The sequence below is a fragment of the Salvia hispanica genome, chromosome 6, assembly GCF_023119035.1.
Source record: "Salvia hispanica cultivar TCC Black 2014 chromosome 6, UniMelb_Shisp_WGS_1.0, whole genome shotgun sequence".
NCBI lineage: Eukaryota > Viridiplantae > Streptophyta > Magnoliopsida > Lamiales > Lamiaceae > Salvia > Salvia hispanica.
Window position 1 is genome coordinate 35,471,920 of NC_062970.1, and position 27,760 is coordinate 35,499,679.

The 27,760-nt window shown below is 36.5% G+C and overlaps 6 protein-coding genes across 8 annotated transcripts; 3 read left to right on the plus strand and 3 right to left on the minus strand.

Annotated features, from left to right (window-relative positions):
- Window positions 1–4,011: 4,011 nt before the first annotated feature.
- On the minus strand, window positions 4,012–5,700 carry LOC125194031 (60S ribosomal protein L2, mitochondrial-like). Its single transcript, XM_048092030.1, has 2 exons — window positions 5,499–5,700; window positions 4,012–5,410 (listed from the first exon to the last, which is right to left on the minus strand). The coding sequence occupies exons 1-2, from the start codon at window positions 5,588–5,590 to the stop codon at window positions 4,501–4,503; spliced, it is 1,002 nt and encodes a 333-aa protein (XP_047947987.1). The 5' UTR covers window positions 5,591–5,700; the 3' UTR covers window positions 4,012–4,500.
- A 256-nt stretch (window positions 5,701–5,956) lies between these two features.
- Window positions 5,957–8,048, minus strand: LOC125194032 (NAC domain-containing protein 73-like). The gene is made up of 4 exons (XM_048092031.1): window positions 7,914–8,048; window positions 7,622–7,813; window positions 7,348–7,540; window positions 5,957–6,759 (listed from the first exon to the last, which is right to left on the minus strand). The coding sequence occupies exons 2-4, from the start codon at window positions 7,733–7,735 to the stop codon at window positions 6,245–6,247; spliced, it is 822 nt and encodes a 273-aa protein (XP_047947988.1). The 5' UTR covers window positions 7,736–7,813; window positions 7,914–8,048; the 3' UTR covers window positions 5,957–6,244.
- A 1,792-nt stretch (window positions 8,049–9,840) lies between these two features.
- On the minus strand, window positions 9,841–13,382 carry LOC125192871 (receptor-like protein kinase HSL1). The gene is made up of 2 exons (XM_048090540.1): window positions 10,763–13,382; window positions 9,841–10,420 (listed from the first exon to the last, which is right to left on the minus strand). The coding sequence occupies exons 1-2, from the start codon at window positions 13,371–13,373 to the stop codon at window positions 10,077–10,079; spliced, it is 2,955 nt and encodes a 984-aa protein (XP_047946497.1). The 5' UTR covers window positions 13,374–13,382; the 3' UTR covers window positions 9,841–10,076.
- Window positions 13,383–15,894: 2,512 nt separating this feature from the next.
- On the plus strand, window positions 15,895–19,394 carry LOC125192466. Of its 3 annotated transcripts, XM_048090045.1 has the most exons (9): window positions 15,911–16,187; window positions 16,276–16,451; window positions 16,563–16,676; window positions 17,177–17,245; window positions 17,346–17,399; window positions 17,587–17,730; window positions 18,522–18,602; window positions 18,715–18,810; window positions 18,884–19,394. In XM_048090045.1, exons 1-8 carry the CDS (start codon window positions 16,016–16,018, stop codon window positions 18,778–18,780), a joined length of 876 nt encoding a protein of 291 aa, XP_047946002.1. In that variant the 5' UTR covers window positions 15,911–16,015; the 3' UTR covers window positions 18,781–18,810; window positions 18,884–19,394. The 3 variants fall into 3 exon arrangements, with proteins under 3 accessions (XP_047946004.1, XP_047946003.1, XP_047946002.1); XM_048090046.1 differs by lacking the exons at window positions 18,522–18,602; window positions 18,715–18,810; window positions 18,884–19,394 and adding an exon at window positions 17,805–17,923 and having other exon boundaries at window positions 15,897–16,187; XM_048090047.1 differs by lacking the exons at window positions 18,522–18,602; window positions 18,715–18,810; window positions 18,884–19,394 and having other exon boundaries at window positions 15,895–16,187; window positions 17,177–17,277; window positions 17,587–17,724.
- A 5,318-nt stretch (window positions 19,395–24,712) lies between these two features.
- On the plus strand, window positions 24,713–26,351 carry LOC125192911 (pre-mRNA-splicing factor ATP-dependent RNA helicase DEAH1-like). The gene is made up of 2 exons (XM_048090588.1): window positions 24,713–26,064; window positions 26,213–26,351. Exons 1-2 carry the CDS (start codon window positions 24,724–24,726, stop codon window positions 26,252–26,254), a joined length of 1,383 nt encoding a protein of 460 aa, XP_047946545.1. The 5' UTR covers window positions 24,713–24,723; the 3' UTR covers window positions 26,255–26,351.
- LOC125192912 (pre-mRNA-splicing factor ATP-dependent RNA helicase DEAH1-like) lies at window positions 26,273–27,674 on the plus strand. The gene is made up of 2 exons (XM_048090589.1): window positions 26,273–27,231; window positions 27,526–27,674. Exons 1-2 carry the CDS (start codon window positions 26,278–26,280, stop codon window positions 27,601–27,603), a joined length of 1,032 nt encoding a protein of 343 aa, XP_047946546.1. The 5' UTR covers window positions 26,273–26,277; the 3' UTR covers window positions 27,604–27,674.
- The last annotated feature ends 86 nt before the right edge of the window (window positions 27,675–27,760 follow it).

Sequence of the window (27,760 nt, forward strand, 5' to 3'; positions counted from 1 at the left end):
ATATTATTTTAATATTTGATATGATTGTAGTATAAAATAAAATAAATAACAAAAGAGGTGATGTGTGAATGAAATAGAATAAGACATACAAATAAAGAAAAATTTAATACTACTATTTACAAAAGAATAAAAAAAAAAGCAAACTATTTGAAGGATCAAATAGTTCACCAGTTTCGATTAAAAAAATCAACTCAATTATAACTATGTGTACTTCTAGTAATTTAAATATAAATATATTTATAAATTATATATATTGAATATAAATATATATTTATAAGTAATTTCAACATATTTAAATAAACTATATTCTTTGTTTGATAATGATATTAATTTAGTTTCACTTTGTATCATTATAAATTGGTGTTTCATAATTACTTGGTTTAGCCACATTTGAATTCAATATAAATATATTTCAAAATTTTCAGAAGTAAAAAGAATAGAAATATGAGTAAATAAAAAACAATTCAAGAGAAATAGAAGTAACACCAAGTGTACGATCTAACATTAAGACATTAACACATAACATTAAGACATTAACACATAGTAAATCAAAGTCAACTCAATTCTAACTATATATATAGAATTAATTACTTATAGAAAAAAAATAATTAAATATATATATATATATATAATATACAAAGTCCAATAAATTAAAAATTCAAATTAAAAATTGTATTTAATAGAAAGATGTACTACTATAAATTGATTACATAGTTTTATAATACTACTATTTGAAATCTAAATTATACTCCAAAATCCAACACACTAAAAGCCCACTAAATATTAAACAAAAATTCCAAACAATACACAATAAATTATAATATCCTAAAACCCTAATGCAACATGTGGTGCCTCCATCTCCCTCAAGTTTCTCTCCCTCCCTCTTCATCCTTAATCGGCGGTAGAAATCATCTCCTCTGCCAGAGCACCATCCTTCTTCCTCGCCGGCTCTCCTTCCACACAGCCTCGCCGCTCGTCCCACCTGTCGCGCCGCCTCACCCGCCGCGCCGTCGCGCCTTCCTCCCTTGCGGCGCTGCTCTGCCTTCACCGTTGTTGTACTTCTCTCTCTTCTTCCTCCTCTTTTTCGTCTTCACACCTTCCCCCTATCTCTCTCGCCCCAGATCCGTCACTTTCTCGTAGCATTCGCCGCCTTGCCGCCACTGCCCCCCCCAGCCTTGCCGCCTTCGTCACCCACTGCCCCGCTCTTCTCTCTGTTATCGAGACAACGTCAAGGGCGAAGTTGGTCTCACAGCGGCCCTTTCTGGTAGGCCAAATTGTTCTCTCATTTTTGCAGCTCGGTTTCAAGATTCCTGCTATGCTGCAATCAAAAATAAAATTCTCAGTAAATCAATCAATAAAAATGCAGATTCAATTAAAGGTGTATGTATGTATTGGTGTTTTATCTTATTTGAGATGCCACTATTTCATGGTTTAAAGAGAAATAGAAGGATGAAGATTGTGAGCATGTAGATTACGCTAATGGTAGGGATTAGGGAATACAAAGTTTATGGATCAAATTGAATTTATTTGTTACAGTTAACACAACTAAGGATGCATGGCCAAAGGCCAAATGCATATTTGATAGTTGAGATATCCAAATACTTTTTATCGATCAAAATTCATCTTTGAGATAAACTATGTGCAATTATAAATGTGCATGTGTGTTCAAAAAAGTTTATTTTATAGTATAATTTTATACATAAACATAGAATACATTTTTTTAATATTATAATTAGATGACTAAAGTTTAATCGCGAAATATATAAATAAATTAAATAAGTAATTTTCATCTCATGGGTTGCTAAGATTACGAACGTGTACTAAACTACCATATTTGTATCATAATGAGTATCGAACAAAATTTTGTATTAAAATATATTAATTCATTTATTTTTAATAAAATACTTATCTCTATTTTAGGTAGAAGTTTGTCAATCAAGGTAATGAATAATGAAAAGAGAGCAAAAGAAAGATAAAAACTCAAAACTATTTGAACATCCAAAGTACAAATAAAACCGAAATTCATAGATTTTGTACTTCAGTGGAGTATTCATTTTTATAAGTAAAATTGTTTAGTAGTATCACATGTTATACAAACACTTTGGTTTCGTAACCTTTTAAGAAATTAACACACAAAATGAGAACATCGTTCACAATATAATTAGAAAATTTACGATTATTAAAATTAACATTGATACTTGTCAATTCTCATGAGAAGTCACTCTACTTGACATTGTTCATAAATAACTTAACAAAGAGAAGAAACCTTTTCAACATATGACAAATCTAAATTTACAATAAAAATATTAAAAGAATAATAAGATAAAAATTTACCCAATCAATATATTCCACTTTGGCAAATTTAAATTCAACATATGACAAATGAGAACCTTTTCATATTGTAAGAATATGAAAACTAATTTCAGCTCTTAGATCGCATAAATCTAAAATGAATGCAAATATAGTGTTTGATTGACAAATAATTTCCCTTTAGATTAATATAAAAGAAAGAAACCGCTGACTCCTTTTCTTTTCTGGAGTAGGTAAGTTGAAATATCATATATTTTCAAATTCGTGAAGAAAATGAAAGTAAAGTAAGGAAAAAGGAGGTGAAAAAATGGTGCAGAAAGCCACCAACTTTTTTATTGTTGGACTATATATAGTGCTTCTTGTGTTAAAAAATAAACCATAAAAAATTTCAATATTCTAAAATTAATAAAATATAAACTACTACTACTATTACACAAATGCCAACAAATTCAAAGAGCAAATTAAAATGTAGTGTATTACACCCCAACAATTCTACATTTAAATGTAGTCCCATCACTTATTAAATAAATTTTGCACTTTTCAGATTATTTCGAATTAAATTTCCTTCATTATTTAAGAGCTATTTTTGTTTAATAGCATTATATTTATACCTCTTAGCTATCTTTTTTTTATTTTTCAAATTAATACTATATAATACTATATTCATCCAAATTAACAACTTAATAATATACATATAATTGTTTATTTTAAGATTATTTAATCCAAGTGATGAAAGAGGAGATGACAATTTGATAAAAATAGCTTTTAAAGAGTAAAGGCATTTTCATCTCAAAAAAATACTCCAGATGTGTAACAATATTTTTAAAGAATAAGAGCCACAAATGATATTATAAGTGAGGTTCATAGATCAACAATATAATTCACTCTATTTTTATTACTACATATTTGAGGGACGGAGGTAATACTTGTTTGTAAGTTTATTTCGTCCACATATTTGTATATGGAATGTGTTTTTGATACATACATATGTTTATACAAATTTGTTTGCTCATACTCATATAACCAATGGTGGATCCCGGAGTTCAAATTGGAGGAGTAATCTAAGAGTTGAGCGTTAAAAAAAACACTCGTTCAGTGGCTTCATAACATGTTTATAAGAGTACATCTTTTTTTTTTAATCTCTGTTGTGCGGACAAATAACATTTGCCAAATTATCTAAGAACTAATACAAAGCTTTGATTCATAATATAACTGGAGATTTGTGCTAACTTTTTCTACTAGACGACATGTATTGAACAACAATATATCTGGACAAGAGGAAGAGAGGGCATAGTATTTTCCGGCTCCGGCTCATAATAAGGGATAATTAAGCTCCCTGAATGGGTGGAACGACGACCACCCTCTCCCCCATAAATCCACCACATATGATAAAGAACTCTGTAACCTTTGTAAAAAGTTGCAAAACTAGAATCTTTGTTCACACAGAAAATCTGCTAAAATCTTGGCATTTGACAATCAATTGATGTACACAACGTGCCAGGATGATCCACAGTCATCATACACCATCAGTCCATCATAACAAATTGATGTACACAACGTGCCAGGATGATCCATCGAAGACCAAGTTAACAAAATGTGATTTTTAAAGTTGAATCGAGTTTCATAAACATGATTAGACACTAAAATAAACCAAAAATCAATGAAAGCCACATTCTACAAGATTAAGCACTAGTTTTAGACTCTAAAAACTAATGCACCAACACTTCCATAGATGATTCAAGAACCATAACTCAGAGAACATAAAAAAGAAACACCATAAATCACATTCACCTCAACAGTTGCAAGACTGCAAAGCGTTTATATAACCACTCATTCCAGTTGAATTAACCCATCATCCATACTAGATCAAGCATATCAGTAATCCCCCTACTCCATAGCATTTGGTCAGAATGCCAAACCATCCACGCCATGAAAGGGAACTCAAGAAAAAAATACAGTTACCACGAGAAGAAACAGAGAACGATGAAGCGGCCAACACAATCTTTGCTTTCGCTCCACGATTGTTCCCCAGTGGCAACAGAGAAATGGCAACACAAGGCAATAAGGAAGTGCTAAAACATTGTATATTACCCTCATATAAAGATAGGTTCAACTAGAAAGCTTAACCAAAGCACAAGCAAAATTGGCATTTGTTATTTCTTCTACTCAGCTCTCAATTTGCAATCAAAGTTAGTATGATCTATTACCATATTGAGACGAGCTGCTACTAGAAGCTCCGGACCAATTCATCACCAAGTTGCCCTCTCCCAATTGATGACTGGCTATGATATAAGTGACAGGAACACGATCATCACCGAGCTTCCCAGTCTTTGCCTTGCCACCATTCCTCGGCTTCAATCCCTTAAGCCCTAATTTCTCTTGCCCCATCAAACTAGACCACGAAACTGCCCCTTTACGCTTGATCCTATGCATCCATCGGGCGCTATCCTTCTTCCAGTTGTGTACCTCTCCAAGAGTGAACGTACCCTTCCCCCCTACTTCCTCTTTCTCTCCCAAAACGAAGTAAGCCGGCCTCGACCCAGCCACCGCTATCCTTGGGAAACCATCAGATATACCCGCATTCTCTCCCTTGGCCTTTGTAGAGAAAGCAGAGACGATAACATCCTTCCCGTTAGTAATTCTGCTTCTCGAACCTTCACTAAAGCAGCTCTTCGACGAAGGTACTCCAACCGTTACATATGTAAACTTTGCAGTTTGCTTATTTCCTCCTTTAGAAGAGTAAGCTGAGATTCTGTCATCCAGCAACCCCGGCAGGGAGGAGAAGTTGAACGCGCCGCTGGCTGGGGCGACAGTGGATTCGAGACTCTTCGCCGGCAGCGTGATATCCTCCGCCGCCTTGGATTTTCCTTGGAGAGCTCCGCCTTCCCATCGTACTAGAGCGATCCGAGAAGTTCGATTAGGATCGTACTCTATCCTTTCCACAATTCCTGTAGCCGAAGTGCTTCGTTTCATATCGATTCTGCGCTGAAATCGAAATTTCCTCGTCTTAGTTGAGAAGTTTCTTCCATCTAAATTCCCGAATTGACCGAGGTGCGGAGAAATTGAAGCTCCGGTGAAGCTGCTAGTTTCTGCAGGAGATCTAATTGCAATAATTTAGGTGTCAATTTCTGAGACCTAGTGATGAAAGTGCGATTATTAAAGGAGGTAAGCTATGAGTAGAAACTAACCTGAAAATGGAGGCGGATTGTCTCGCCGAGGCAATGCGAGTTGATGTGGCGGCGGAATGGAGGACTGTTCTGGCGGCGGCAACGGCGGACATGTTGTATTGACAGTTTCTGACGATCGAAAAAGCCGACGAGAAATGTAGGGTTTTTGGGATTTAGGCGGAGAAGAGATTACCAGAGCGAATCCCGTTGAATTTCCTAATACGCCCTTTAAAGAAATCCAAGTTTGGCCAATTTTATTATTCCTGCTAGCAAAAGATGGAGTATTTACTACTTCCTACTGCCCCTCCACGACGACCTGCTGCCATGGATCTGGACTTGAATTTTTCATTGTCGCCTCCTCTGATAGCTTCTGACGTCACCCTTCCCCCTCCGTTAGCTTTCGATAAATTTTATATCGCCCCCTCCGTTTTAGGATCCTAGATGAACACCATATTTTTGTAGTGGTATTAAACGTAGAATTCACGAAATAATTCAGCAGCAGTCACAAGTTTATTTATGTTGTCCCACTGAAATATACAACACCTCATTTTCCTACCTTAATACGTATACTAATCGATCCATGCAACATTATACTAATAAAAATAAATGATGAAATCAATAATCTCAAAAACTATTTATAGTTCAAAACTCCACACATCACCTTTACGCCATTTTGATCGCATGAATCTTAAGTTATTACCCCAAAAGTGATAAAACCCTAATTAACCTAATCAAGAAATAAAACACAAATCCCCTTTATCTTTACTTCAGTTCCCTTTGCTTCCACCCGAAGGCAACCGAATAAACGACGTCGATCTCTCACCATTCACAACCAAATTCGGAATCACCGGAGTTGAGCCGTCTCTGTTGACATTTTGGTATGAAATGTAATAATCGGAGGCCGATTTGACGGCGTCTTCCTTGGCGGAGGAGCCGCATTGCCTGGGCTGTGTTTGATAAAATACCTTAGAGAGGACGAACTCGCCATCTCGCTCCTCCTCGCTCTCACCAAAGTGGTACTGATGCATCACCCAATTCGTCTTCTCCGGCTTCCGCTGCCGCCCGTAGTTTGTGTACAGAACCAGGATCTTCTTGTAGCCTTTGATGTTTCCGGCCGCGGAGATGGCCCGGGTTTTTCCGGTCTTGTGCCACCTTGTTTCGCCGCCTCCGAAGGATGAGTCGGGGTCGGCGTTGTGCACCTTCCGCCGCTTCCGGGTCCCGGTTGTGTACGCCTTTGAGGGTCGGTGGAAGAAGTGGCGGACTTGGCCGTCTTTGCTTACTCCTTCGATCAACGCCGAAGACAGAAAATTAGTTTGCATTTTTATTATCAAGAGTTGCCCAAATAATACACTACAAAAAATTCGTCCTTACTAAATGTCACGTTTATAACAGCGGGATTGTGTAAATTGGTAACGTTTACACAATTTTTAAAAATCTTGCAATTATAATGCCACATTTAGTAATTTCTTTTGCAACTACAATGTTGGTGTTTATTTTCAAACGGCGTTTATTTCACATGTTTGGCTAAAACATCGATTACTGATCAATGACATGTTATAAATTTTGTGACTTGAAAATTTGAGTAATTGTAGTGTTTCAAAAGTCATTTAAAATAGCAAATTCGAGTAAGTGTCTTGCATAGATCAACCCTAATTTATCGACTTGCGTCATGTGTACCGTGTAAAAATTTTATATTTTTATAAAAAAATAAACATGTATTAAAGAAATGAAAACATGTTTGAAAAGAAACGTAAATGATAGAAATGGATTTATTTGTTTCGCTGTGGTGTGAATATAGAGGATGTGACAACAAAATAGGATTAATTGATTCAATTCAATAAAGGTTTCAATAATATAAATAGTACTATACCTGGTAGCTTCTCTGGATGAGTATAACAAATCCCATTTTCACCAAGGATAGTTGGAATAAATTCATCGATTAATGGGTGCATCTTCCTCGTATCAGACATCACTTTTCCCTCCAAATGTTGTAGAATTTCTTGATCAGATGGATCAAACTTCACCCCAGCTGGCAGCCCAGGCAAATCTTGAATCCCACTACTCTAAAATATATAAATAAATCCAATGTAGTTATCTAGCAATTGAAGAATTGGTATACATAGTAGAAGAAAATAACAAAAAACCTTATAGTCTTGTAGTTTAATGGTATGGCCGCATGAAGGGCAGATTAGTGTCCGAAATTGATGAGTTGTTGAAGTGGCTATGTTGTTTTCTTCATCACTATTAGACCATGTCATTTCTCTTCCCTGCAGCTCTTACGCCCATCCGAAATCGGGCTTTAATTTCTTTTCTCGGTCTCCTCTCACAGAGACGTTCTATCAAGAAACAAGAAAAAATACTCCTAGTTAGTAAGAACTAATTAAGAAGAGAAAATTTCAAAATTTTTGCTATGAAACATGTTATTAGTGAACCAACACTTTTTGCAACTGCAGAAGGAATCATGCAAACCAACTGTTTTCAAGTCAGCATAAATGGAGGGAGAGAGATAGGAAACAGAATGAATATTTAGTAGAAAAAACAATTAGGTCGATCGCTTGGACGTCAAGTTTGGTTTTTTCTAGTATAGTAGGAGTAATAGTGTACATGACATCAATAATATTGATATATAGTTATAACTTTTACAGACATCAATACCTACTTTATGGTAATACTAATAAATTTAAGTAGAATTTATAAATCTAGTCATGAACTAATTAATATGTCTTCCACTTATATTTATTTTGTAAAATGAGTAATAAAATGAAAAGGAGGTAGAGTGGATATGAGGCAACACTGGTTCTTAAATGATCGAAGGACGTTTCAACTCTTTTTTTTTTTTTTTTTACCTAAGAAGTTTGAGAGAGATAGAGGGCAATGTGAAGGTGGAGTAACACAAAAGTTTGTTCCATTCCAATTTCCATGTGTAGATAAAATGTGAAATTATACGTACATACCAACTAATGTGAAAGTAACAAACAGGTCGATTATACCAAACATGACTTGTATTTAGTTGTTTTCTTGGCGTACACTTCTTCTCCAAACCAAAGTATCTTTCTCTTTCATTTCCTATATTTTTCTTTGCCCTACTTAATTACATTCTTGAATTGATTCGCTTGTCTACATTCGAATAAGCTTTAATTCTACCCAATTTTGATGTTTCAATTGCAGTTTAATTGTATACATTTTATTTTGTTTACCAAGTACTACACCATATGTATGTTACTAATTACTATCATACTCCTATATATTTTCTATAGTATTTAAAAAATATTGCCACAAAAGATGATTAGATCAATAAATCCAATGAATATCATTTCATTAATTTGTAATTGTGTTTCGAGATATGGTTATATTTTTAATTCTATTGTTTATGTATTACTCATTTCTGCACAAGCGGCGATCTTAGTTGTAATCAAGATAGGCTTAACATTTTGTACTTCCAAAAAAAAAGTTAAATGGGAAAAAAAGAAAACTAATCATCGATGACTTTTTGTTTTAAACGCTAAGTAATTAATATTCTTTTTCGTTAATAAAGTAAGAGTAGCATAGGTTTTAATATGCAATTTGTAAAATACTAGTAACATTATTTGTTATTTAGTCAAAGCTGTACTACATTCAAGTCCAAGAGGTTGGGCCCCTCAGAGTAGACTAGAAAATGTGGCCCAGACCGAATGCAGGTGTTTAATGGGCTTAATTACATTTCAGGCCCACTACTCTGTGCCTTGACATGTATATTGTCGGGTAATTAGTGCCCTACGGGCCGGGTCTTCTTTAAGAACACGGGCCCTCCAAAATTAATTTCTCGAATCGTTTACATCACTAACACCACCCATAAATCATAATCCATAAGAAATCATTACATTTAAAATCTCAAATTTTGGATTTATACTTCCGCCGTACTTAGAACTTAGAAGAGATTTTAAAACTGAATCTGATTTGCAACAGATCTAAAGTTAAAAGGAGTAACTAAAATTACAAATAATTTTGTAAACAAGACTCACTCTGTAGTTTTATTGTGATTTCAGCAGTAAGATGCATAATTGGAGTTTTCAAAGAATCCTCATATAGTAATCGATCTCATTCATTTTCAAAGCAACCAATAGGATTCTCCATAAGTCTTTACATTCTTCTTTTTTGGCCTTCAAATCTCACTTAATATGCATTATCGATAATAAGTAACCCTTCAAAAATCCATTTTTCATTCTTTCATTAATATAGTAGTATTTAAATATTAATGAATACCAACTGGTGGTTCAAAACTCTCCATCACTCTTAACAATTTATACTATACAATACAATACTATTAATATATCATCATTGAAGGGCATCTATTCATCATTCTCAACAACTGAAAACAAATGGATGAAATATAATATCACCTTGGTTTGGTATAGCTCTCACTGTCACTGCCAATTAACAGTGAATTTTAAGTGGCAAAGAATATAAAGCACGATTCAGTCACAACTAGTATGATCTCTTGGCTCTATACTTCTCAATATTGAAAAAAAATAGTTGCAAGATGTATATAGCAATTAAATCTAATCCCAATCCATCATGTCACATTGCCATGATTCGAGCCATCTCCTCAGTAATAGGGCGTCAGTTCACTTGTTTAACAACGTTCTTGTGGAGGCTCCTACACCCGATCTCCTGCATCATCTGCACCACGTGCCTCATGGAGGGCCGTTTTGTCGGGAGCAGGCTTGTGCAGAGCAGCCCCAAGTTGAGCAGTCTGCAGATGTCATCTGTGTAGCCAGAGTTGAGTTTTGGGTCGATCACACTGAGGACCCCCTTCTGATCTAACATCCAACACACCCAATTCACCAGATCCTTCTCACCAAACTCGGGATCCACAGGGAGTCTCCCGGTCACCAATTCAAGAATCACTACGCCAAAGCTGTAGACGTCGCTCTTCTCATTCACTCGAAGCGTGTAAGCGTACTCTGAAGTGGAAGATGGTGATTTAGTTAGTTATTGATGACAGTGTAAATATAGTAACTACCATTAGTAGTAAATTGTTGAGATAGAATCCAATAACAAAATTAGTGTTGCTACATTGCATATGCCCTGCTTTGCACATATTTCATGCTAGTTTATTTATTTTAACAATTATCATAAAAGGTTATTAGTAGTATGATTTATGTACGACTCCCATGGCACCTAAAACTGAACTTACACATAATAAAAGTGTAAGTAATTACACAACTCATATAAAATGTTTCACATTTATTTCATATGGGAAAAAGTGAAGTTACGAATATGGCATTGGATATGAACGGACTAACCAGGGGCGATGTAGCCACACGAACCGGCGATGACAGACATCGACTTGGTGCCCTTGCCACTAGCAACATCCACCACCTTGGCCAGGCCGAAATCAGCAACCCTAGCTCCATACTCGGAGTCGAGCAATATGTTGTTCGACTTCACGTCACGGTGGACGATCGGAGGGACGCAGTCATGGTGCAAGTATGACAGCCCCTCAGCGGCATCCACGGCGATCTTAAACCTGATCGGCCAATCTAACAACCCACTCTTTGTGCTGTGCAACAAATCGCCTAAACTTCCATTAGGCATGTACTCATAAACCAAGAGTTTACTATCTCTTGTAGTGCAACAGCACCACAATTTCACTATATTCTTATGCCTGATCTTCCCCAAAGTCTCTACCTCTGCATCAAAACCATCATCCCTAATGCTCCCTCTCTCGATGTCGTCGCCGGCCTTTGACGGTCCCCACAGCCGCTTCACAGCCACGGCCTCGCCGTTGCTCAGCACCACCTTGTAGACCTTCCCCGACGCCCCTGTCCCGATCACGCTGTCTTCATCCAGAGCTTCCAATATCTCACTCTCGCTGAATCCCAGCTTGTGGAAAGACATCAACGTCCATTTTGAACTTTCGAGATTTGTCTTGACATCGTTGAATTTCTTGTATTTGATATAGAACCAAACTACGCCAAATATGAGTAGAATTCCAACTAGAACAAATAGTGTTTTGATAAACCAAATGTAGCCCTTGTTTTTTATATCTTCGCTGTTGCATAATCCTTGGATTTCTCCGCACAAACCCGGATTTCCAATAAAGCTGTCTTTGTACATGGCTTTGGCGTAATCTGAAGGAATGTGGCCGCTGAGATTATTATACGAGAAATTGAAACGATTCAGCTTCAGATTCTGCAATGAAACAGGGATTTCGCCGGAAAATTTGTTTCTCGATAAATCCAGATAGTTTAGAACGGATAATTCCCCAATTTTGCCCGGGATTTCACCATGAAATTGATTGTCTGCTAAATTCAGCTCATTTAGCTTCTTCCATGAATCAATGCCGATAGGAAATCCACCGGAAAACGCATTGTTGTGAAGATCGAGCTTCACTAATTGCCTGAGATTCACCACGCTGACAGGCAACGTACCGGAGAACTCGTTGTCGTTGCCGGAAATCTCCAATAGGTTTTCCAGAAATGCTATCTCCTCCGGCAGATTGCCTGAAAACTTATTCTCTGACAGAATCAACTGAGATAAATTCGACGCTCCGGCAATAGTTTTCGCAATTCCGCCGGAAAACGAGTTCCCGATCAGCTCAAGCAATGACACGTGAGGAAGCCCCCAAAATCCGGCCGGTACGTCGCCGGATAAATTATTGTGCCCTAACCTCACACGGAGCAAGCTCCGGCACTCGCCGAGACTTGCCGGAATTTCGCCGGAAAAGGAGTTCTCAATCAGCAACAGCTCTTCGAGAGCGCCGTTGTAACACAAACTCTCCGGAATCCGTCCTGAAAAATTGTTAGTCGAAACATCAATCCACCACAATGCCGAGTTTCTACCGAGATCGGAAGGCAACTCCCCCGACAGCCGGTTGCGAAAAAGCTTCAATTCATACAAATTCGGAGACTCAGCAATCACGTCCGGCAATCCGCCGTGCAAATTGTTCTCATACAGATTGAATGACTCGAGCGGCAATTCGCACAGCTCCACCGGAATTCTCCCAGTCAATTCATTCGTCGACGCGTCGAGCCGCCGCAGCCCCGTCATATTCGACCACCCGCCGCTTGGCAACTTGCCGCTCAACGAGTTGTTATACAGCTCGAGCTGAACCAGAGCCCTCAGCTGAGTCAGCGAAGGCGGGATCGAACCGGACAACTCGTTGTAAGCAAGGTCCAAATCAACAAGCCTACCGAGCCGACCCAGCGAGTCAGGAATCTCGCCGGTTAAACTCGTCTGTGTCAGCCACAGCACCTCCAAATTAGTCAGATTCCCTATCTCCGGCGGGATCCGACCCGGCGAAAACGGGTTGTACGACAAGTTCAACATCTTTAGCGTCGTAACATTACCTAAAAATGACGGAATTACCCCTTCCAGCAAATTCTCCACCAATGCGAGCACCTCGAGCTTCTGGAAGGTTCCGTAGCTCGCCGGAATTCCGCCGGAGAAATTGTTCCCGCTCAAATCGAGATACCGCAATCTCGTTAGCTCGGAGATCCGGCGGGGGAGCGCGCCTGTGAGGTAGTTCTGCGCCAGATCGAGATGCTGGAGCGCGAGGCAATCGGCGAGATCGTCGTCAGGGAGCGTGGAATTGATGAAATTGTCGTAAAAGGAGATGGAGGAGAGGCGATGAAGGCGGCAGAGGACGGAGGGGAAGGGACCGGAGAGGCTGGAAGAGGAGAGATCGAGCGAGACGACGGAGGAGGAGGAGTCGCAGACGACGCCGTTCCATTTGCATGGGGTTTCGTCGTGGGGGTTCCAATTGGAGAGGGCGGCATTTGGATCGTCGAAATTGAGCTTCGCCTTTTGGAGGTAGAGGACTTCTTTGTTTAGAGAGAGAGTGAGGGAGAGGGAGGGGGCGAGAGAAACAATGAGGATGAGGAGGAGGTGGAAGCGGCGGTTGAGGTGATGCATTTTTGTGGCGGTGGGTTTGTTTTTTGAGTGGGAAGTCAGTTTTTTTGGAGTGAGAGAGCTTTTATAGTATGTGGAAAAGTTTTTTTTCTGAAGTGGAAAATATTATTTTTAAGGGATAAAATAGAATAAGGATAAAATAAAAAGAGAAGACAAGATTGATTCTACAAAACATGGATAATCAGGTAGAGGTAGATTATTATGTTTGTGTTAGGATAAAAATAAAGTTGGAAACGATGATGTAGCTTGTTTTAGACATTTAGTCAATTTGAATATTTTGTGTGTGAGTGGAATTTATCCGGTTGCAAAAAATACTACGGAGTACTACTTAAAGATTTAGCATTGGCCAAGGATCTTAATTCTCAATGTAAAAATGATACTCCCTCCGTCCCGGAGTATTAGACTCACTTCTTTTGGGCACATGATTTAAGGAATTGATATTTAAATAGTTAAAGTGGAGAGAGTAAAGTATGAGAGAGGGAAAAAGTAGGGGAGAGAAGAGAGAAAAAAGTAGGTGGAGAATAAAATAAGATAGATGCTTTTTGCTAAAAAAGGAAACGAGTCTAATATGTTGGAACATCCCAAAAAGGAAAGTTGGTCTAATACTTTGGGACGGAGGGAGTAGTTTTTATTATTCCACAATCCACATTATACCTCAGAAATTCATTAGACATCGATTGCAGCTGAATGGCATTGAGCTTGTACTGTCAAATAATGCAAGTTCAAGCTTCTCTCAAATGCTTATTATGGGTTCAATTTTGAATAATACTCAATTAAATGTGATAAAGTTAAATATAAAATTCATTTGAGGGTTCACAAAGTGGATGATAAAACAATAATAGTGGTCGGTGGGAATTAGATTATCATATTGAAACTGAAAAAATACTACAAAGAGGCAGAGACAGCAGTGTGAAATGAGCTCAAGTGCTGTGTTAGATCATTGCAATGGCATGGGGAGTGTTCATAAGAGAGGAGAAAACTAAAAGCAAATGTAGTAATAATAATATTAATAGGAGTAGTTTGTCCAAAGTTTCCTCACCATCAACACAGTTACAGCATGCTGTTTCATTTAGATTGTGATTTTGACCAAATGATAACTAATTAAATCCCAAATCTTTTAGTTTCATTTTATTTATTTATTTTGGTTGCAATTTGTTTTTGTTAGAAAGCATGATTATAGTATTAACTCTATGTCAAGTGTGATTTTCATGTCCAATGTAATTTGCGAGCTAAATATGTTTGATTACATCTCTTATTAATTCGAACGGTATTACTATTAATGGGTAATCAGTAAATTTTAGTTTTATCATACTTATATCAGACAGCCATAATGTTCCGTGTTCGTTATTCACAAACCATTAATCTTCCAGCTTACAAGTGCCCATAATTCATTTTCTTTTCTTTTTTCGTGTGTTTGTATTTTACTATTACTTACTCCGTCTGTATATGCGGCTCTATTCTTAGTCCCTTCGTCTGCCATTAGGTATCCAATTTCTTAGTGACATGAGTTTTAAAAAAGTAGATCGAAAAAAAGTTAATGAAATATGAATGGAATAAGGTAGTTGAATTATGACTCCTATTTATTGATAGACTAAAATGGAAAAATGAATTCCAATTTATGATCGATAGTATCTAAAAGGAGTGAAATTTTTGTTAACTTGTTTCTATCTGTCCAGCAAAATTTGCAGCCAACAATTTTGTTCGAATGAGCGGTGGATAAAGAGGCATTTCTTAGGATAAACCATCGATTTGGTTTAAATTCTAAATAATAATTTTTGTTGTCATAATATTTAATACTCCCTTCATCTCCTAAAAATTAACAAAGTTGTATATATCAAAGTTTTAATATACAATTAATAAAATAAGATAGAAAAAGAAAAAAATGTAGTTGAAGTAATTAGTGGATTGCGAAGTTTACGTTATTACTAGTAGTTTAAAGCTTTCCTTATTTAGACTTTGTTTAATTTTATGGGATGACCTAAAATGAAAAAAAAAATAGTCTATTTTTTGGATGGAGGGAGGAAAAAATAATATTTAGAGGATGTGATCTAGACCATCCCCATTTGATATATTACATGTAGCTTAATTACGGAGTATATTATTTAGTCAAAAACTGATTAACATGATTACACTACTTTTGGATATTTAATTTTATTGTTTATTTATTTTGGTAAGGGAAAAATTATGCACTGTTATTGTTGAGTTTGGTGTCATATATATCAGGATTTACGTTTTGACGCAAAAATAATGATCAGAACTTAAGCTAGCTTTGACGCAAGTTCCGAATATTTCAAACTTCCTGAATTATGGGAGAAAGAAAAAATTCCTATATCAAAGTGCAAAAGCTAAATCACTGAGAAATATTCAATTCTTATTTATGTATTCCAGACGACTCATGTAGTACCAATTCTATTAGGAAAACTTAGAATTGGGGAAAATAATTTTTAACCTCTATTTTTGAAGTTTATGGGAAAATGGTCAAAATAATTTGAACCCCTATTGCCGCATTTAGGGGAAAATAGAAAAGAAAAAGAAAATGAAAAAGGTATGGATATGGGAGAAAATTATTTCTTCAATTCGGCAAAACATACTGAACAAAATCTGACGAGCGGAGCTACAGTTGGAGTTGCTCAACTCAGTCTGCGATGGCAAGATCGTTATTACTGCTTCTTGCCTCTTTCTTTCTCTCTCTAACTGCATCCAACGCCGTCGATTCTCCGGCCGCTACTGTATCACTGCCGTCTTGTTCCGATCACGGGAGCAAAAAGTCTATTGCGTGCCATGTGGAAGAGGCGAAGCTAAAATTCGCGCTATTAGGTATTCTCTATTCCAATAGTTGAGCGATTTATCATGCTTCATTTGAAATTAAGGTTTGTCACTGAGCTGCTGTAGTTCTGAATTGCAGAATCCATACTCGAGGAAAAAATTGGAGATCTAAACGCCAGAACTCAGTATCTCGGTGATTGCCAGAGGAGAATCGAGGAGTTCTCATCAGAGATTGATCGTCTAAAAACCGAGCTGTCCAATTTAAAGGAAGATCAGTCGCGTAATGATGTGAAGCTCAGTGCTCTTGAGGAAGAGGTATTGTTTAATCTAGTAGTGATATGTTATGCATCCTAGTTGTTAGAACTTAGAATAGTTTGCTAGATTTATGGTTTTGGAGATGGAATCAAATGAATGTGTTGTATGTAGGTCAGACTTCTCTGGGCAGCCTCTCGTCAGAAAAACTTTGAAATCTACGATTTGGAGCAAAAAGCATTGGATGCTGAAAGAAGGTTAGAAGCAGTTGCTTCACAAGTTGAAGAGGTTGGTCCATTATGGTTTATTAGAATCTTGTTTATTGCAGCAAGGTGAATTATTTGCAGATGAAATCCTCTATTTCTGAGTGACATTTCTGCCATTTTCCAATTTTATTTCAGCAAGGTGAATTATAAGAATCCAAAAAAATGAGTGCTAAAATGTCTAATAAACCTTCAAGAATGTTTAGAATGCATATGATGGCAATCCTACAGTTGGCAAATGAGACAAGTGCATCTAATTTGCATTCTTAGTATTGTTATAACTTGGTTTCCCTGAATGAACACATCTTTTTACAGAAAATTGGCTCTCGTTGAACACTCGTACTTATAAAAATTGTTAAAACTTGTGCCTTCAACTATGGAAGCAGATGAGATTGTATGTGCTATTCCAGTTCAGCATAGGTGTCAAATGCTATTATAGATAGGAGGCAAATTTTTCGATATAGGGATCTGGTCAGTAGATCATAAGCATTGTTTACCTCTCCTTATTCGTGATTCTGTGTGCAGACATCTCAAATTGTAACAGAACAATGGATTCAAATTCAGAAATTTGAGCAGGCTCTTTACATGGTGGAGGTATTTGTGAATTTCGTCCCTGTTCTCGCAAGGTGTGTGTACAGTTACATAATGAAAAACAACTTTATGGATCGATTGCACATTCATATTTGTCCTACAGGTGCAGACATCAAAAATTAGAAAGGAACTCTGGAAAAGATGCCCAGTTGTTAAGGTACTATTTGTTTCCTTAATAATTTAATCTATAAGATCTACTTCTTCCCAATTCCACAGAACTGTTAGTCAAGTTCTATTGACAAAAGTTTTACTGTTTAGCTTGTAGAGTCTCAATCTTTTCCATTCCCCGCTTTTTCCTCTTTGTCTGAATATGCAAGTTGAGAATGATGCTCTTTGTTCTGTAGTTCTTTATAAATCTTTACAGTGATTTTTGCAAATCACTGATGGGGATCTTGGATCCTTATGTCCCGCGAGATGGATCTATATTTTCTAGTTTGAAATCTAAAGCCTTTCAGACATTTGCAGCTGCGAAGCATTACCATTATCAGGTATTGACTTTATTCCTTGCTGCTCAATTGCATTTGCAAGCTTCATACTAACATGATATATTGTTAAATTGTAGGTAATTTTCTGCTGTTTAGTTGCATAGTATGTGTGAGCGATTGGAGGATATTCTCCACAAAAATTTTCCTTTTGTTCTGATCTAGGACCTAGGTGTCCTTACACTTATTCAGCTCCTGAGTCCTGACTTGAAATGTGGTAGCTTATAACTATTTCAACTAATTCAAACTGATGTAAATCACCTTGACCTAACCCATTGGCATAACTTATTTTATAATAGATCCGGAGCCAGGTCAAAACTCCGCTTATAACTATTGGTTATGACTTATGAAGGAGTTCACTGGCCCCCTTACTTTCTATGCCAGTTCTGCCTTGGTTTCGGACATTGTTGATTTGTGGGCTTTTCTGTTAAAGTTAATAAGAATTTCAGTAATTAACTGTGAGTTAATTGAATAGGCTAACTGCTTCACAAAAGATAAAACAATAGTTTATTGTAGCTTGATTCAAAAAAGTACCTACACGTCCCACTAATTTATTAGCTCTTGATGCATCTTTGCAGATATTTACTTTCTTCAAGAAGTATATTTAAAATTCAGCGAATTTTTGCTCATACTATTTTGCCACATAATATTTGCCTAATTGAAATCCAATAGTGAATATAATTGAGCTTGACTATCAACAGAAGATTGTGAATATGAAAAACCTTGTTGCATTGCCCTTTGGCTTATTTGTTACTCCTAGTTGTTACTATTATAAACTAACACGTATTGAATTATAGTTGCAAGGATTTGTAAGACATGCAATCGAGAGCCATGAACTAACTGCATCTCTTGCTCACGAGGAGGTTGTATTTTTTGTGGTACGATATTTTCCTTAATTATGTTATTGAACTTTCTCCCATCTAAGCTTTGCTGCTTGCCACAAAAATGTTTCTACCATTTATCCCAAAGCTAACTCAATCTGCCAATTAGGCATCATCTCTCGTTGTTTTCCCTGTAATGATGGCTTGCATGTTACTACTATCACAATTTAGCTAGCTGGAAACAGAGATGGCCTTGCGGATAGAGGTAATATGTTAATCCATATGAAATTCTCTAGTCACGTTTTTGTCCAGTAAAATGATCAGCTGGCAACTGCCAGGAAGTCGATAGGGACATATCTTCGGGAAAATGCTGTGGAATTAGGGACTATCTTGGTTTTGGAATTAGGGACTACCTTGGTCATTTCCTGTGAAGATCTTAAGGATATTTCCAATATTAAAGCTTTCATTAGCGTTTCGTTCGTGCATTGCTTCAACTGTCAAAAGTTGAGTTTTCATGGCTGGACCGACTGGAAGGTTCGTGCATTGCTTCAACTGTCAGAAGTTGAGTTTTCATGGCTGGGCCGACTGGAAGGTTCTGCAGTTTCAGAATACTAACATCTTTCAGTAGGACTGCTTCTTATATAGTCACATTTCTTTGAGGTGGGAAAAAATGCTTTGGTGTTTGATGCTGGTCATAGAGAACCGTTTTAGACAATAGCTTTTAAGTACGTATTGTTAATTCAACCAGTTAAAACATTGGGGTTTATGCTTTCCCACGTTATTTTTTAAGTATTGTGTTTTTTCCATTCCCACACTCATAAGATAAAGTAATTTGAGTATTTGTACTGATATAGTGGTTTACTTTATGATAAAAAAAAAATCAATGTTCACAGAATCATGACTAAATTGATAGAAAAGGGAACGCTCCTGAACTTTTTATTTTTTTTAATCTTGTATTTGAAATAATGCGATGTTTACTTTGATAGCTTATTGTGTACAAGGTCTTTTGCTGGAACGACTTAATCTAGAGATGTTAAAAGCATATTCATGATCTACTCTAGCTATAAAAATAACACACACTTACAAAATGTGCACATGATCAGAATTAATTGTTTCTGATTGAATATGACCATCGACACCCTTAGTAATGAGCATATGGCAAGTACAGTCGATGAAATTTAATATTGATGGAAGTGAGGTAAGAAAAAGTTTAGAGCTATATTTATGACCCAACAATGTTATAACAATGTAAAGAGTTAGTTGTATGCAACAAATATATGTAGTGGCACATGCATTGTATTTCCTCATACTATTGTATTTTCATGCCCCACACCACTAAACCCACGCATGGTTAACCCAATCCATCTACTTCAGTAAATACATACTAGTAAATATTGTAATAAGGATTAGGCATAGAAATCGCCCCCTATAAATGAAGCAAGCGTTACAATCAAAACACTAAACTATCAATTCTCTCTCTTAAGATGGCCTCCACCAATCAATTTTATCTTTTCCTACTCCTTATCACACTCTCATCCTCACTCCTCACTCATGCAAGAGATAGCCAATTTTTCAACAAAGCCTCCGCCCAACAAGCTGATTTCCTCTCCGAAAACGAAAACAACTACGGCCTCTACGCCCGCGACTCCTCCCAATCCCTTCCTTCCACCACCATCCCCTCCACCGAGCGCCTCCCCAGGAACTACAATCCGGTGGCTTACGTCACCTTTCCGGAATCCACGGGCAGCTTCAACTCCAATCCTAATAACAACTATTACAGTGGCGGGATGAGTGATACAAAAAATAAATTTTATAACAAGAATTTCTTTGGAAATAGTGAGAATGCGTATGAATTCAATGGTGAAGGATATCAGACTCAAGATGAGTTTGAAGATGATGAAGTCAATAATTTGCCTTGACTAGGAGTACTTATTTATTAGTATGCTAGATAATTTGTGTCTAATTTTACGGTAATAGTATTAATTATTATATGTATGTCTTTCATTTGATGTTTTGTGATGTTTAATGTTGAGAATAAAGAATGGAATATGAGACTTTGATGATTGATCTGTCTTAGTCTGTTATAACTTATAAATGCGGTATAATTCTATGCCACTTTATTAATTACGTTAGATATTATAGGAGTTAGAATGAAATTGTGAAACATTAATATCTATTCACCTATATACCAACATAATTCAGAAGCTAATAATATCTATTCACCTACATACCAACATAATTCAGAAGCACACACCATGCGTGTCCTAATATATGTCTCAACTTGAAATGGAGACGCATTGAACACATTAGTATGATTTTTATTTTGGGAATGTATTGATGATTAATTATAGGTCGCAAGCTACTACAGTTAGTAACTTGATTTTGAAACTTGAAAGCACAATTAGATGTAAATATCAAAACATAAATATTTACGAAATTAGTTTATAAAATCCTTATATAAAAGAAATGATAATATGAATCCATCTAAATATACGGCCGGGTACTGCAACACTAAAAAACGGCTTTAGCGAGCAATGATCCGCTCAATTCCGGTTTAAATTTGACGAGCATCGATGGTCGCAGTTGGGCTTTCGTATTTTATATTTTAAATATTTGATTAAACAAGCACAAATCCCTGACACTAATATTTATGACCCCTATAACCAAATCACATGATGATGCTGCCGCCGCCGCCGCCATGGGCGAAAAATAAGTTAGGCTTATTTCTTTTTGACACAAAGATTAAGAAATTATATTTAACGAGTTAATTAATAATAAAATAAAATAGGAGAGATGAAAGTAGAAAAGATAAGAGAGGATAAAGTAGGCGATGTGTGATGAAGTGAGATTGATTAAGTGTTTTATGTTTTGTCAAAAAAGAAAATGAGACGTCCTAAAAGAAATACTCCCTCCATCTCCGATTAAGAGTCACACTTTCCATTTCGGTCCGTCCTCAATTAAGAGTCACACTTCATTTTTACCATAAATAGTAAGTAGGTCCCACATTCCACTAACTCAATTCACTCACATTTTATTATAAAACCAATATAAAAAAATAGATCTCACATTCCACTAACTTTTTCAACCAACTTTTCTTTACATTTCTTAAAATCCGTGTCCGGTCTTAATCGGGGACAGAGAGAGTTAGACTCAATTTAATTGAGAATTTGAGACGGATGAAGTATTAATATACTCCCCCCGTTCCTTCATAGTTGCGTCATTTTTCCATTTCGGGAAGTTCCCTCATAGTTGAGTCATTTCCATATATAGTAATTTTTTCATCTCTCTTACTTTACTCTCTCTTACTTTATTCTCTCTACTTTATTCACTTTTTACTTTATTCTCTCTACCTTTTTCTCTTTCTTACTTTTTTATCTATTTATTTAACACACTCAACATTCATTTCTTAAACTCCGTGTTGAAAAGTTTCGCCTCAACTATGAGGAAACGGAGGGAGTATGACACTATGCAATTGAAACAACTATTTTATTCTCCTTATACTAAAAAAACAAAGTACGTCTTTCAATACAATCAATCATTTAGCATATTTAATACTTCCTCCGTCCCAAATTAAGAGTCACTTTTTGCCATAAAAGCCCGTCCCAGTTTAAGAGTCATTTTTAGAATTTTTCATATTTTGTCATACAATTTTACCTCATTCTTTATCAAAATTACATAAAAATGTCATTATCTACATTAAAATAAATCAAAACAAAAATCAAAAGTCAAAAGGGACCCACCTTCAACCAACTCTACCAACTCACTTCATTTATTACACACTTCATCATCTCACTTCATTTATTGGGGCTGGATCCCCTGCTGTGGTAAAAACACAGTAGGGGCTACTGTGGTAGTAATACGTCGACGTTTTGTGCCAAATTTTACAAACTTTAACTCTTTCCAAAGAAGCTTCAGTACATACCGCACTAACTCCATATTTTCAGTATTTAAAATTTGATTCATCTTACACTTGCCACGGTAGTATACATGTAGGTAGTAGGCATAATTTTTTTTTATCAATGAAATCAGAGTATTTAAAAATTTATTGATTAGTGATTTTACTTATATTATAATAATAATAATAATAATAATAATAATAATAATAATAATAATAATAATAATAATAATAATAATAATAATAATAATAATAATAATAATAATAATAATAATAATAATAATAATAACTTGTTGAAATTCATGTGTAGTAATTAAAATTTTATCTATAATCTGTTTTGGACTAAAAATTTATCAAATTTGAAAATACATTTATATTTAAAATTTAGTGATAATAGTTATTAAATTATAGTTATTCGTTGAATTTGGCCAATTTCATAACTTTAAAACTCTAATACTAAAATATTTCAGTTTTTTCATTTATCTCATGATAAAAGTTGAAATTATAATGGAAAAATAAAAAAATATATTATGGCAACAAAATCACAACAATTTTTTATATATCAACATTATCAATCAATCATACTTGATTTTTTTTTCATATTAGCTTCCATTTTATGCATTTTGAGACGGTTAAAAAAATTAAAAATTATGATTTAGATTTAAATTTTGAATTTTATGAGAGCATCAAGAAGTCAATCTTAAATTACTCCCTCCGTCCTAGAAAGTTTGTCACATTTTTTCATTTCCGTCTGTCCAATAAAATTTATCACATTTCACTTTTTACGTTTTTTTTTTGTAGTAGACCTCATATTTCACCTACTCATTCATATTCACATTTTAATATCAACCTAATATATTAAAGCAGGACTCGCTTTCCACTAATTTTTTCAACTCATTTTTCATTACATATCTCAAAACTCATGTCCGATCAAAATATGACAAAATTTATGGGACGGAGGGAGTACCAGAGTATGAGCTATCAGTTACTACTATAATTTAAAGAATAATACTAAGGGAGTTTCAATTATTTTTTAATTTAACTTTTAGTGTAATATTATAAATGAGATTTATAAATTTAAATACATAATCACTTTTTAAAATTTGATAATTTTTTTGTTAAAATAAATTATAACTAGAACTGGTAGCTACTAATTGCAACCAATAAGCTTTAATTATTATTTCAAATAAAATTTAAATGAGCATCCAATTTAATACTATAAGATAAGATTCTGAAATTTTAATTAGTAAGTAATTCATATAATATTTTAATCAGTAGCTTATGAATCATTATTTAAATAAAATTGTTGTTCAACTTAAATTACCGAAATACAATGAATTAGTTAGTGCGTGCGGCAATGCACTGAATATATTTAGTTAGTGACTTATTAGTGCAGTATGTACTAAAGCTACTTTGGAAAAAGTTAAAGTTTTGTAAAATTTGGCACAAAACGTCGACGTATTACTACACAGCAGCCTCTGCTGTGTTTTTACCACAGCAAGGGAAGGGATCCAGCTTCTCATTTATTATGCACTTCAATTCTTTCTTAAAATTCAAGCCATAACAATAAGTGATTCCAAATGTGGGACGGAGAGAATATCTCTTATTTAAAACTAGAAACTATTTCTATTTTAGTTGATCTCTTAAAACTAAAACTTTCTATTATAGATTTTTTTTTCCTAATAATATTTAATAAGATGAGACTCATTCTCCACTAATAATATTTCCATTACTTTTTACTCCCTCCATCCCAAGAATATGCACTTTGAATTTGACATGAGTTTTAATGTAAAGCATGAGAGAGTTAGAGAAAAAAAATAATTAAAATATTGTTAGTGGATAATGAGTTTCACCTCATTTGAGTAAAAAAAAACTTTCTGAAATTAGAAAATGCATATTTTTATACGACGAACTAAAAATGAAAGAGTGTATATTCTTTTGAAACGGAGAAAGTATTTTATATCTCTCTTACTTACCAGTTACCAATGGCACATTAAAATTCATATTATTCCAAAAAATTTTAGTTTGAAAAAGTTATGTAACGTTAGCTTGATCCCCAAGGTCATCATTGACTTGTCAAATTTGCATGTGCGCAAAAACAAAAATAATGAAAAAAACATTTAAAAAATGCGCGGGAACGAAACTTGTCAAAACATGTCGTACAGGAAAATACAAATTCATCTTGGGTTCCAAGAAAGTGAGGAACCCCATTCCTATACATATTATGATTATCACAATATCACCTTCAAATTTTAACATTTCAAAAATCATATTCTGTCAAAGATGCTCGAGGGGAGAAGAATTTCGTATGAAGAGGACGGCGACTGCCCGCCTCCATCGCCGCCTAAAGCAGGGGAAACTCCAAGGACGTTGATGATGGGAATAAGCGAAGGACATTCTAAATCAGAACAACAACCGCAGCCGGATGAGAAGCAACAAATCCACGTTGAGAAACTGAGGAAGCGGTCGAGGCAGGAGTATTTGAAGACGAGAGAGAAGAAGAAACTGGAACAACTCATAAATGATGTACAAGACCAGGAATACTTATTCCAAGGCGTCGATCTCACTAGTGACCAGAGGTTGAAGAGACAGATCTGCGATCTCGATCTCGTTGGAAAGAAAATCGATTGCTCCAAAGAATATAGGATTCCTGAATCTTATGATGGAAATCGCCGAAAGGGATTCGATGCAGCATTGCAGCGTTACACCGATTCAGATTCAGATCCAGCTTGGGAGGAGCACCAATTCGGAAAAGCAATTATGAAACATCAGAAGAAGAATTTCGATTACGAGCTTGTGTTTGAACATCAGATCGACTCTGTTAAGACGGAATTGATCGACAGCGGTGATGGAATTGAGGAAGAATCGCCATTGCCAGAGCTGGAAAGCGAGAGGAAGAGTTTGCCTATCTACGCCTACAAGGAACAGTTGATGAAGGCGGTGCACGATCACCAGGTGCTTGTGATCGTAGGTGAGACCGGCTCCGGGAAGACGACGCAGATACCTCAATTTCTCGACGAGGCGGGATACACGCGGCGAGGAATGATCGGATGCACGCAGCCGCGGCGCGTGGCGGCCATGAGCGTTGCCGCTCGAGTTGCTCGAGAGAAGGGGGTGAAACTAGGGCACGAAGTCGGCTACTCGATTCGATTCGAAGACCGGACATCGAAGAAGACGGTTCTGAAATACATGACGGATGGGAGGTTACTCCACGAATTCCGTCAACAGCTTCGCAAAGAGCCGATTCTCGCGAGCTACAGTGTGATAATGGTGGATGAGGCACATGAACGAACAGTCAATACAGACATTCTCTTCAGTTTGCTCAAGGATGTTGCTCGAGCTCGTCCCGATTTCAAATTGCTCATCTCCAGCGCAACTCTCGATGCAATCAAGTTCAGTGATTACTTCGATTCCGCCCCAATTTTCACCATTCCCGGAAGGAAATTTCCGGTTGAAATACTTTACACTAGGGCACCGGAGCCAGATTACTTGGCTGCTGCTGTTGCTACTGCTCTTCAAATTCATGCCACGGAGGAGGCCGGAGACGGAGACATCCTTGTTTTCTTGACAGGGCAGGAGGAGATTGAGGCGGCAGAGGTAATTGTTAGTGAAAACATTAAAAAGGTAGGAGCAAAAATGGCTGAACTCATAATTTGCCCAATTTATGCAAACTTGCCTCCAGAGGTGCAGGCTAGAGTGTTTGCTCCTACTCCAAAGGGGGCAAGGAAACTTGTTCTTGCAACTAACATAGCTGAAACATCTTTGACTATAGATGGGATCAAATATGTTGTGGATTGTGGCTTTGCCAAGATGAAGTCATACAGTCCTCGGGTGGGAATGGAGTCGTTGGTGGTGGAGCCTATCACGAGAGCATCAGCGAATCAACGGGCTGGGAGATCTGGTAGAACGGGTCCAGGTAAATGCTTCCGGTTGTATACTGCTTATACTTTTGCTAATGAATTGGATGAAAACATCGTGCCTGAAATACAGAGGACTAATTTGGGGAACGTGGTGCTGACTCTCAAGAGCCACGGTGTTGATGATCTGCTGCATTTCGACTTCATGGACCCTCCACCGGCTGAAGCTTTGGTTAAGGCGTTGGAGCTTCTTTATGCTCTTGGCGCTCTGAACATGAGAGGTGAGTTGACAAGAGTTGGAGAGGTTATGTCCGAATTCCCTCTTGATCCAATGTTATCTAAGATGATTGTTGCTTCTGAGAAATATGGTTGTTGTGATGAGATCATATCGATTTCTTGCATGCTTTCTGTTGGGAATTCGATCTTTTGCAGGCCTAAGGGGAAGGAAATTCTAGCAGACAACGCGCGTAGGAGTTTCCACATGGGAGACGTGGGAGATCACATTGCATTTCTCAATGTGTACAATTTTTGGAAGGAAAACAATTTCTCATCTCAATGGTGCTATGAAAATTATGTGCAGGGGAGGAGCATGAGGCGGGCTAGGGATATACGTGATCAGCTGGAGAGGCTAGTGGCACGGGCTGGCATCCCGCTGCTGTCAAATGTGAATGATTTGGATGCGATCAAGAAGGCCATAGCATCGGGGTTCTTCCCCCACTCTGCTAGGTTGCAGAAGCACGGGGACGGGTATGTGACTGTGAAACATAAGCAGAATGCGTGTATCCACCCGAGTTCTGGTCTAGCAGAGGTGTGTCCGCGATGGGTGATGTACCATGAATTGGTGTTGACGACGAAGGAGTTCATGAGGCAGGTGACTGAACTCAAACCAGAATGGCTGCTTGAGGTCGCTCCTCATTATTACAAAGTGGAAGAGGTCGGGATCTAAATATCACTATTCAACTGCATAATATTGTCATCAAATAGTTTTTATTATTTTTGAAATTTGTCATGAACCCCATCTTTCATATATTGTGATAGTTGTTTGTTGAACTTGTTATTTTTCTTTTCAAATATAGTGGCCCTTATACTTGTATTTACAATTTACATGTGAAAATTGATTCTGTATTATTTGATGTTTTACAAGTGTTTTGAGAATACGATTAGTGAAAAAGCTTCCGATGTCTAAAAAACAACGTTGATTTACTAACATTATGGTGTATCCATATAGATTTATCGGTTATATGTCGAGAAGCAGAGAGCTCATTGCAAGAACAGGGCAAGACTTAACAAGCAAGGTAAGATTTAGGTGCATATATGAATCAATACTCAAAAATAATGAACTAGACTCTTTTCGCCTAATAAATTGTTATTTTCACTACTTGCAGATTGTTTGGCCCTTAAAAGGACAACTATGCTTTCTGTTATATGATTAGATCTGCCCATTACAGTTATCCATATTTAAT